General features: G+C 40.9%; 1 protein-coding gene across 4 annotated transcripts; it reads left to right on the top strand.

Moving 5' to 3' along the window:
- The first annotated feature begins 440 nt into the window (after positions 1–440).
- znf592 (zinc finger protein 592) lies at positions 441–9,130 on the top strand. Of its 4 annotated transcripts, none has more exons than XM_047034139.1 (9): positions 441–949; positions 1,963–4,235; positions 4,700–4,878; positions 5,292–5,465; positions 5,551–5,710; positions 5,862–6,119; positions 6,362–6,474; positions 6,977–7,118; positions 7,204–9,130. In XM_047034139.1, the coding sequence occupies exons 2-9, from the start codon at positions 1,983–1,985 to the stop codon at positions 7,729–7,731; spliced, it is 3,807 nt and encodes a 1,268-aa protein (XP_046890095.1). In that variant the 5' UTR covers positions 441–949; positions 1,963–1,982; the 3' UTR covers positions 7,732–9,130. The 4 variants fall into 4 exon arrangements, with proteins under 4 accessions (XP_046890095.1, XP_046890097.1, XP_046890094.1 ...); XM_047034141.1 differs by having other exon boundaries at positions 574–612; XM_047034138.1 differs by lacking the exon at positions 441–949 and adding an exon at positions 1,078–1,517.
- Positions 9,131–12,272: the final 3,142 nt, after the last annotated feature.

Consider the following 12,272-nt stretch of genomic DNA (forward strand, 5'->3'; position numbering starts at 1 on the left):
CACCGGGCTTGGCGTGCTACCAGCCCTATAATTCTAATAAACATCTTCAATGTTCAATTGTTGTTGTGTTATTGTACTCGTAAAAGCGTTACGTTAATGCATTTCTAGTTTCTATTGCACATTACAACAGCCATATTTCAATGTTATAGTATTTTGAATAAGACTGACATTTGTTTTTTAAATACCTTCATTGCATGCGCCAAACCCACTAAATCAAATTATTTTGTGTAACCTAAATTTACTTGAGGATAAACCGGATTCTGATATTTTTTCGGCAGTTAAACTTGTATGGTTCACTAAGAAATATCCCAGTTCCAGCGTAACTGGCGTAAAAAGAGGACCAAAAAAATCTTATTTTCCATCGGAAGTAACTTTCAGCATGAGTTTAATGTAGTTTTCATGGTCGGCCTACGCGTGTCTCCACTGAGTCTCTGTGCTACGATGCACTTAGCGATCTACGACTGGTCTGGAGCTCTCGTTGATCTACGACGATTTTCAAGTGCCTCTTTAGCTACGTTGGTTCCGGGAAACGGCCCGTACAACTAAGATCCATCGTACGATGGACTCTACGATCAACTTAGGCTTACGATGCTTTCGGGAAACGCACCCCAGGTTAGGCGTTTAGCATGTCTTACCATGGCAATCTACCCCGGTAACACGTGATACACCGTCGTAGTACAGGAAACCCTGGGTTGAACCTAAAGTTACCTTGCTAACGCCAAATCTTGATTCGTAGTAGCTACAGGCCCAGGCCTGCTAAAAAGGACACAGGTCTGCAACATATTGACTTTGTTCATAGTTCAAACAAAACGTTCTCCACTTTGAAAGCAAGACCTAACAAATATAGGCTACTGTAGGCTACGAGTTGTTGCGAGAAGTAGATTAATGAACTAATGAAATGTGTAGTCTGTTACCACAATTAAGTCAGTTCCACTATCTACAATAAACTGTGAGTAAAGTAGCCTATGTACACTACACATTCAAGAACTTCTCTCATGGGTGGAGGCGGACCTGCGCACATAGTGCAGGACAAATCTCTGTACTGTAGTAGATTTGAGGAAGGAAGGAGGAGCTAAACTAGTTGGACTAAAAGCACACTGTCACGAAACACCACAGAGGCTAGCTAGCTAGCTACGTATTTAAAATGATTGGCATAGCTAAGCTATGTTAGCTGGCTAATCATTTTACATTCATGCCGTATTACGCACTAGTAGGTGTATAATGATAGTGTTCTGGTTGCTTAGTGATGTATCAGTCTTATTAACGTTCGTATGCTATCTAGCTAGCCATCCCCTGTTACCTAGTATAATCTAGTTAGCTAAAATAGCTGTTGGTTGTCACCTGACCTGCGATTATTGCTACCTATTTTAGGCTAACGTTACGTTAGCTAGCTAGCAGTAGCTAGGCTAGTCTGTTTTGTTGCCAGTGCTGCTTCAAACGTAGCGCTAGGGCTAACCGAGAAAGAGGCTAGGTTGGAGTGGGAGCATAATGGTTTCAAAGCGGTTGTCATGAAATAGGTGACGTTTGTTTAACTGCACGTTATTAGCCTAGCTAACCTTCCGAATGACCCATAATGTCACTAAACTAAAGCTTAGCTAGGGGATACCTAGCTGATTAGACTACGTTAGTTTGCTAGCGACGTAGCCAGCTGTCAGAAATTACAGCAATTAGACTGTTAGCTTGTAAATTGGTCTAGTAACATTCCATACATACGCAAGTCCTCATTATATGCTTAAATTAGCAAGGCTGAGTCAGTAACTTCGGTTGTAAGATTGTGATAGCTTTATAGTACTAGTTGATAAATAAAATGGAGTCATAGTGTATCATCCAGCAAACCATTCTTGTATTTCTTGATTAGATGTGCCATCGTAGTTCACTGATATCATTCTTTACTTTATGGACTAGCTAACATGTCATCATTTATGCCAGCAAATCATGTTTATATTTGTTATGCATCCTCAGGTATTTGGAAGCAGCCAAACATGGGTGACATGAAGACACCAGACTTTGATGATCTTTTGGCTGCATTTGACATCCCTGATGCCACCAGTTTGGACGCCAAAGAGACCCTTCCGCATAGTCAAGACGAGGCGGAGGGCCAGCTGAAACATACAGGGATGTGTGTGGACAATGGATTACGTCTTCACCAAACTGTGGGTACATCTGATGTTCCTGCTGTTAGTGTTATTGTGAAAAACACAAGTCGCCAGGAGTCACTAGATAGTGTTGCAGAGAGAGAAGGACAACACTTGGGTCCACCACTACAAAATGGGTTCAAAGGACCAGGCACCTTCATGGAGTCTCATCAGTTATCTCATTGTGGCTCCTCAAAGTCGTTCATGTCCACACTAAATGGTGACAGTTCTGGGGGACTTTTAGGAAAGGCCCCCATCCAGCACAAGCCAGAAGGAACACCATCCTTTTCCCAGTCCCGTAACCAGTTTAGTCCCATTTCTAGTCCTGAATCGGAAGACACACAAAGCAATTGTCTAGATGTATGTCCAAAACAAGAGCAACCTTTCTTCCCAGATGTTTCTGTCTCTACATCTATCAAACAACCATCGTCTGATAATCAGAAAAAACAGCAGTACATGCTTGACAGGTGGCATAAAGAAAACTGTGATGCACATGGGGACAATATGGAATGTACTGGAAAATCCACCAAAGCAGAAAAGAAGCCTGACAGCTATGTCAGGGAACATCAAGATACGACAGATTGTCAAAGCAGTGCTGTAAATGCCACAAATAATCAACATAGTGTTGGGATGAACTGTAATACAAGAGCAGAGCCAGTAGTGCCCTCCTCTAATCCGTTTGTCAAATCATCCAAACTGTCCTCATGTCTAGAGGCACTAGTGGCTCTGAATGCCAGGAAGGATTCCAGTGAGCAAACGAACCCGAGAGATTCACCATTGGCTCATAATGCCACTACCTTTAGTCAAAAGGTAACTCTCTCACCACTAAGCCCCCGCAGTCCTCTGGAGGCAGTGAAGCGAATGATGAGACAATCTGACAGCCCTGTAAGCCTTGGTAGTGACAGCAGTGACAAAGCTTCTCCACCAGCACTGGTGTCTGGCTCACCACCAGCCATACCAAGGGTTAGAATTAAGACCATCAAAACCACCACGGGGGAAATCAAACGCACAGTTACCAGTGTGCTGCCTGATTCGGAAACAGAGGAAGTCCAGTCAACCTGTGATTCCTCTCCGTCCCAGAGTATGATTACTGAGCCCTATTCTAGTATATCTCCCTGTCAGTCTCACAATGTGAGCGATGATCCTATTGGTGTCCCCATCAGAGGTGCGTTGGTGGTTACCACATCAGCAACAGTTTCCCCTGTGAAATCAGAGGGGAACTCTAAAAAGACAGGAATAACACCATCCCCAACTATTTTTCATAATATAGGTGGCCATGCAACAAGATCTGTACCTGGTGCTCAACAGAGGCAGAAACAGAAGAGAAGTACATTCTGTCAAGCAGGGAATGCTACCAACACAAACTTCCTTCCCAAAGCAATGCACTTAGCTAATCTTAACCTGGTCCCTCACAGTGTTGCAGCCTCAGTCACTGCACGGTCCACACATCAACAAAACCAACAACATGCAATCTCTTCTGTGGTGTGCAACACTACTGTCCCTCTCGTTCACCAAGTGAAGAAAGCGACCCCTACTCCACACACTGCAATCCCCAGCTCGGCAGCAGGAACCCTAAACAGGCTCTTGAACAATACCAACCCTGTGCCAACGTACGTGCCCAACCTGAATCCTCCACCTGAGAGCAACATTAGCTTGCCGCCACGTGGATATTGCTGCCTTGAGTGTGGCGACTCGTTTGGCGTGGAGAAGAGTCTTGCCTATCACTATAGCAGGAGAAGTGTTCACATTGAGGTTGCCTGCACCCACTGTGCAAAGTCGCTGGTATTCTTCAACAAGTGTGCCCTGCTGGCACACGCACGGGAACACAAAAATAAAGGGATGGTGATGCAGTGCTCTCAGCTTGTTATGAAGCCTATCGCTGAACGACAGATGTTTGTGCCCTTGAGGACTGAGTCGTCACTAGATGTGGGCTCTCACATGCCCCTGTCTTGCTCAGCTAAAGGGCAACCGGTCATGCCCTTATATCCTGATAAAGTCATCAGACACAGACTGCGTTGCCTGGAGTGTAACGAACAGTTGTCTGACTACAGAGCATTGGCAGGCCATTACCAGAGGCTTTCAGATGAGAAGGATGGACTGGTGAGTAGGAATATTTTTCTTTTTCCGTCAGCATAATTCATGGTGTTTATAATGTTACAGTGGAGTGGGCTGCATACTCCATACTGTAACTGTCCTACTGACATAGCATTGGCGTGTTCCATCCTTTAATACGGCCATAATGCATCAATAGGCTTCCTTTGGTTAAACAGTCTAGAAACCAAAGAAAAAATAATTTACTGTATGGTGATAAAAGTTCTAATTCAAATTGTATGATCCCATACTTGCTTCATTGAAGTCCAATTCCAAACTCAATTTCAGGTGCTGAAAAGCCAAAAAGCTGTCTGACATCTGATCAACACTTGATCAATGCATGCACCCATTTGATTGTGCTTGAACAAACACCATTTTCAATTAGGACAGGGAAGGATATAACAAATATAGTAAATATGAATTTAGCTCAGAAATGCTCTGTGTATAATCATGAAGAAATCACTGTCTTAAAGATGTGCAAGGTGTGCTCAATGCTGTTGCCCAACAAGTGTAGCTACAAAGCTCACCAACGCATCCATGCACACAAGTCTCCTTACTGCTGCCCCGAGTGTGGTGCCCTCAGTCGCTCTGTGGATATACAGAAGCATGTGAAGGAGAACTGCCTACACTATGCACGGAAGGCTGGCTACAAGTGAGTTAAACCCCTCTCCTCTTTAACTAAGAACGCAGGTATGTTAACGCTCCTCTGGCACACAGCCTTAATGCACTCTTTCACTTCATATTTTATTTTATATTGTACAGTATTGTTAGTATTTGTTTGTAAATGTTTTTCATTTCTTACTTGTATATATATTTAAGGACCACTTTCTGAGACTTTTTAAAAGATTTTAAGACTCCTCTATGTTTACTGTATGTACCTGCCCACCAAAGTAAATTCCTTGTTGTGTAAACTACTTGGCGATTAAACTTTATTCTGATTCTGATTCTATATCTCGCCTTGGATTTCATTACATACTGTATAGTCTAAATATTGTGTGTCAGTTTCAGTCATACAATTGTGTAACAATTGGATTTGTTACATTCACATGTAAACTTTGCTTCCAGGTGTCTTCACTGTGTGAGGGTTTTCACATCGTTTAATGTGCACAAGAGGCACATAGAAGAGAAACACTGTGAAGTTTTCCACAAGTGCTCCATCTGTCCAGTTGCTTTCAAGTCTTCTGAAGGTTGTAAAATGCATATGAAAAATAAGCACAGTGCCAGCAAATTGTTTCCTCAGTAAGTGTTGTCACTTCCTCTGTCAGGAAATTGCTAACACTTTTTACAAAAAATTAGTGTTCTAATTTAGGTTTTTCTGTTACAGGTCAATCTTTAAGTGTTGTTGTGAAAAGGTTTTCAAGAAGAAACAGTTGTTGTTTCAGCACTTCCATCAAAATGCCAAAATGTTTGCCACTTGTGTATTTAAGTGTCCTGAGTGCACATCAGTATTCACCCACAAGCTGCTGTTAATGCAGCATTTTAAGGTTGGCATTATTTTATGAATCATTTGTACTCTCACAACACAATTAACTTAACATTTAGTTTTAGTTTCACTAAACAAATGACATGAAGTCCTCGTCCATTAAAGTACAAAAGCGTGATTCTGCTTTGAGAGCTCTTGTCTCTGTTCTCTAGAGTGTACATGGTGGAATCTTCAGGGAGGAACCTGGAAAAAATACCAAACCAACTGAATGGACGTCTAAACACCCAGATGTTACTTTAGCACCCAGTCAGCAGAAGGTTCCCTCTGATGTGACCAGAAAGAAGGCCAACTTGACAGCTCGGGTTAGTAAGCCTAGTGTGAAGAGTGCTGGTTGGACATGTGGAGAGTGCCTGCTCTGGCTACCTGACCGCGACGCATATCTATCCCACATGAAGAACAGCCATGGAAGGGTGAGGAGTTACAATCATGCATTTAATTAATTGTTAGAAGTATAACCTTAGAAGTATTATTGAATGAAAAAGCTTACTAATTTCCACATTTTGCCATCTTTATTGTCCACAGCAGATGTATTAGTAGCCTGAAATAGTAGCAATAATAAAATAAAGCCTGTGATAAATGAAAATAGCTGGACAAGTCTATGATCAGCTCTAATAATTTTAGTGCAGCTTTAGATTGTTGTCTTTTTTTACAGTCATTGAAGAGGTATCCATGTCGAAAGTGTGATAGATCTTTCAATTCTTCAACAAGTTTGAGAAGACACATACGCAATGACCATGATGTACAGAAGAAAACTTACATCTGCTGGTAAATATGACTTATTGTTATGTACAAACTGCTCTGTGTTATTGATCAAAGAATTCAGAATGAGAAACCCTGTTTTACTGGCATGTCCCTTATCTCTCCACTGAAATGTTACCTGGTGGGATATCCTAAGAGAATATTGGCAGTCAAGCAGTACCCAGGTGGGCATGACTCATTAGTGGTGGATGAAGTACTGTAGCCCCCAATTACCCCAGCGCTGTAGCTGATTTGTAGGGACTGCTTAAGTAGTTGTGTTTCACCGTGGTCGGACACCCCCTAACCTTATCCTGCTTCAAGCATCTCGTCGTCGTCGTTCATGTGTATTTGTAATTCAGTTTCAGATGATTTATTTAGAACTTTAGCTTATTTTAAGGCACAATTATTTGTTATATTGACACCACACAGCTGCATCTCGTCAGGCTGTTGTGTAAACATTTGGTGCTTACTGTGTAGTTTTTTTTGTATGAAGATGTTATTGTTCACGGTTGTGCTCTGCATTTTAAAGGTATTGCACAAATGAGAAGACAATATTCAACTCAAGTGTGATGTTGAGAAACCATATCAGTTTGATGCATGGCATCAAAAACCCTGACTTTAGCCTAATGCCAGACACAGCTACACAGGATGCTTGTAAGACCTTGGGAGAGGTGAGTTCATAAACATCTAACAGGTTAGACTGTACTTTGAACTAGGTTGTTCCAGTAATAATTATGGGTACTGTTTGACTTGCAGGACCTTTTCTCCAAAAGGCCTGCCATGGACACCCAGGGAGAGCAAAGAGAATGTGTTAATTATCCAGGAAGCTTCTCAGCTAAGCGTCTGAAAAAGCAATTTCGTTGCTCCAAGTGTGGCTTTGTCACAGATGACGGGACACAATTCCTGCAGCACATACCTCAGCACAAACTGGACGATAACACTCCTCAGTGCCTTCACTGTGGACTGTGTTTTGCATCTCAGCTGTCGCTCAACCGACACCTTTTCATCGTGCACAAAGTGAAAGAGTCTGAGGAAGTGTGGAGAGAGAAGGTGAAGAGGCCAGAGGTCAGAGAGGAGGAGCAAGAAGAGGAGGAACGAGGAGAGAAGCTGAAATTGGCAATGGGGAATGAAACGAAGAACTTGCTGCCACTGACTGTAGAAAGCGTCCTTTCACAGAGCAGAGACACTACAAGGTTGCACTTGGAGAACACCAATGACTCTAATTCCACACACAGCTCTCACCTCGAGTCAGCAGAAACAGTTTCCCAGCAACAACAGATATAAGATGAGATATGACTTTGAACCTCTTAAAAGCTGCTAGTGTATCAATTGTTTTCAGTAATAGGTAGCTTAGCTTTGGTCTTTTGAAGGCATGCATCTCAAACAAATGCTTCACTTACAATTCCAAGTTGTTCCATCTATTTATTCAGTCTAGGAGACGGGTTGATTACAATTAGGAGGATTCAATTAACGTGTGTGAACTAACATGTACCCCAACATTTTAAATCTGTTATTTTCAATTACCAGCATGTTTGCATTATAGCCTTGGCATAGTATTATCTGCTTTATCAGGTCCTGGTGCCTGCAGTAAACATCAATGTAACAGTATTGTTTAGAATTCTTCACACCCCAACTCCTCAGACTCAGGGATGTTGATTTGTCTCTCAGGCTGTGTCAAATCAGAACAAAAAAAGGAAATGGACCATGCTTTAGGTATGAGCAGCCATTCTATGCTGACTTTCCATGCAGTATCTCACCGAAGGCTTTACACCACATCTGATTCAGTTTCTTGTAGGTTGTGGCAATGCTGTACTAAGCAGACTAAAATACTTTTATTTTGTCGTCTACAAGTGAGTTATTTATCCAAAAACAAAAAGGAGAGTTAATTTAAAAAAGTAATACATTATACCATGAATATCATCATTTACCAAGTGTTTTAAGCATAACTTAATCTCACAAGTATTGTAAATAAGTAGTTGTTGCATGTAAGGTGACATTTTCTTCATTTGTACATTTTCTATTTGGAGTCAACGATAACATGGAATGGCAGTGTTGCTAATGAACGTAACATTTGTCTCATATTTATTTGAGGCAATTGAAAGCAGGAACCAGGATAAATTGCACAGGTATGTTGTTGAAATGGGGAAAGTTTTTGAGTGCATGTGAAATATCAGAAGCTGCAAAATGACCAGTGTGCATATTCCTACCTCCAAAGCTATGCCAGTGACGTTCAACATGACATAGCTTCGGAGATTTTTACAGTGTCTTAGTTATGTACAAATTATTCTCCCACTTCATTGAATTTTATGAATGATATTGGGAATTTATATATTAATGGTCACATTGACCTATTTAGCGATGAATTTTCTATTCAATGGTATGAACTGTTATATTTCAAGTTACAACAGTGTTTGTCATTTAAACATCACATACGCTATTAAACCTCAGTGATGTATACTTGTATAAATGTATACTTTTCACATCTGACTGTTTTCGTATTGCCTGTAGAAATAACTTTGTACTTTTGATATTCTATACAGTAACCATAGTTAACTTACCACCTCAATAGCTAATGAGCCCTATATTAGCAACACATATTTAGCCATCACATATGTTTAACTTTGTACAGTATAGGACGTTGTGCCTTGCTGGTATGTTTACTGCAATAAAATTGCTCATTGATTTGTGAATTGGATTTCACTTTGTGGCATTGTTTTGGGATCAATATGGACCATTGGATCATTCCAATGCATATGTCACATGCTCTTGAGTTTAGGTGGACCCTGGGACTGCTGTATCTATCTAATAATGTCAAGAATCTGTGTGGAGTAAGTCTGTACGAATAGAGACTGACTCCACATTCTGGGCAGTAACCCGGATGCGCGGCCATCTTGGAGGCACTCGATGTAAACAACTCAACGGAGTACAACGAAAATAACGTAAATTCTACACTCTTTGGTACAACTGTAGCCATGTCTAAACGACCGAAAAGGTCACCAAAACGTGTCCAAGATCCAAAGGCATACAGGGAAGGCCTTGGACCGCAAGAAAACCGTCGATATGTTGAGAAAATTGGATTTATTGGCGGTGCAGATCCCTACCAGTTAGCTCCATCTACTTGAATCCATGACGACCCGGTGATTCTGCCTTCAGTTGGATATCTCGATATTGTCAACTACCTGGTTTTCTCGCCGAACCCATACACATGCAGTAGTTTGATATGAATTATAGTATGTCAACGTCAGCTTTACAGTAAAATAAGCGCACAGTAAAAACAGTAAAAGCAGTAGGCCTAATTGTTTTTACTATTTACTATAAAAAATATTATCAGTACAATAGAAAATTAGTTTTGAGCCGCTGAAATAAACATTTCACAATACCTGACAAGAAATGTGCCGAACAAATCCGTATTTTGTCCAGATTTTTCCCTCGTAGATCTTGGTTGAGCTTTGCCAACCACAAGCGCCTCCTTTCCTCTGACAATCTCTGGCATTCCTTTCCCTGGTTTTTAATAACTTTTGGATGTCATAATATACCAAATGTTTTTCACGATCTGTCCTATTTGTACAACCTGAAACATGGCAATAATTCACAATTTTCCTTGACGACGTTAGGGATATACTTCAGTGCCAGTGCTTTGTTGTGATGCGGAGTGCCTCCAAGATGGCGACTTCCGGTCTGATGACGCGTCGGTGAAAACCCTCTATTGCATTACGGTTAGGTTTCCGTGTCTTCCTGTCGTTTTTATTCTATTAACTCAAGTCAACATTTACAAAACTATCTCCCCCAATAATTTTTGTTCGATTCTCGAACCTGGCTCATACTGCTAGCTTTTTCATAGAATGTTTTTTCCCGATTTTTGCTAAGTTTGAGACCAATCCGAAATGGGTAAACTAGCACCAGAGCCTGTTTAAGGAGAGCCTGCCCACTCCCTATTAAGCCCCATTGTACCGAATTTTGTTGCAGTTCCACCAGAGTTCCACTGGGAGTGATCGCTGTCGAGTGCAAAATGAATGGGAGTCTATGGAGCTAAACGGCTAAATTTGTCTCTTTCGCCTGATTGTCGTTGATAAATCTCAGATTTGATTATAGTTTTTGCATGTTCAACATGGATTACAGGTCAAAAGTTGAATGAACGAACACTTATGTCCTTTTGATTTCTTACAGGGTAAGTCGTTGTTGCCCATAACACGCTAGCATTCTGCTAACGAATGTTGATTGGTTAGTGAAGGACTGACTACGACCAGAGATCCCGCTTGATGGCATCCGAAGCAGAACCAGAATGTCAGAGCATTAGCAACATTAGGGCGAGCCTAAGCTGTCAGCTGTGTTGTCGATGCCTCGAGAGTAAAGTGGAAGTAACCAGAGCTTGCCGTCAAGCAGTAGCTCTGGTCGTACGATGTGTATGACGTCAATGCCATTTTCAAAGGCTTTTTAGAACAGAAAGGCGACTTTAAAAAAAATCTAACACCCAGTGGTGTGTATTTTTTTTTGCCTCCCCTTTCGATTTCAGAATTGAAATTACTAGACAAAAAATTATATCCTGAGTACGTGGATTTTGAGGGGTATAGCTCCATAGACCTCCATTCATTCTGCACTCGACCGTTAGTGCCGTCATATGGAACTTGAGTGGAACTGCAACCAGTTCAGAACCCGGAAGTTTCCCGAGAGTGGGAGTTCTCTCTTTATACGACATTCTCTGCTAGCACCCCATTTATTTGCTTACGTCAATAAAAGTTGCCTGCAAATGTGCTCGCGGATACTGACAGGGCACGAGCACAAAAGTTCACATTGGCCGATAGCCGATTTACATGGAGCTGAATGAGCCATAGACTTATATTTAATGAGCACAAGGAGAACTGGCTTGAGTTGCCTGCCCTGTTGTAGCAAGTTAAGCAAATGGTAGTCACACATACATGAAATGTTGTTAATATAGTTTATTCCCGTTTTTTTAAAACAGATTTGATTTTTTGTAAACACGTTCATGACATGATGGCAAATATAATATGTTAAGCGCAAGCATAGATTGTTGACGTCTATCTGGTGCAAAGAAGAAGATTAATACTTTAACCGGTACACAATGGGAAATTATATAGGCCTATATTTTAATAATAATTAATAATTAATAATATTAGTCTTGCCTTCAGAAGCTTTTGTTAAACACACCCGTTATTCTTTTTTTGATTGTGTCATCAAGCAAGATTGCTTTTGTGGGACAATGAAGTGACTCTATATGTTTCACCCCCACTTACATCTGATGGAAACGTGTCCGATAAAGTATATTTTAGACACAGTTCTCAAGCTTTTGTTTATTACATTATTACCAAGTCTTGTTAGATCACGTTATATCCATTAATAAGCGTTTGGTTTTGTAGGATGAACATATAAAACACAGGCCATATTTCTACTCTGATGTTAAATTGAAGGCAGTGTGAATTTCGTGGCATTTCGTTTGAATATAGCCTAAAAATGAAAGTAAGCTATGGTAAGTCTGCATTATGGAAGATTTCGGTTACCAAAATAACTATTAAGCTTTCTTTGCCTTTCGAGAACAAAGACGGAGCTGTTCATGTTAACAGTTTATTTCATCTGATACAATGCGTTGGAAATCATACTCATATCACAAAGAAAAAAAGCTACCTATATGATGAGTTCCATCTAGAATAGCCCTATGTTTAGCCCTATAGCCTATTTAAAAAAAAAAGGTGAAAGGAATACTATACAGTGACAGAATACATTCCGTTAAGTTTGCATCATGTGTCTGATTCTTATCGGACTTGTACCCCATTCTGCCACTGCAATGCCTTAGCTCACACGCTCGTAAC

The sequence above is a fragment of the Hypomesus transpacificus genome, chromosome 14 (assembly GCF_021917145.1).
Source record: "Hypomesus transpacificus isolate Combined female chromosome 14, fHypTra1, whole genome shotgun sequence".
In the NCBI taxonomy this organism is placed as follows: Eukaryota; Metazoa; Chordata; class Actinopteri; order Osmeriformes; family Osmeridae; genus Hypomesus; species Hypomesus transpacificus.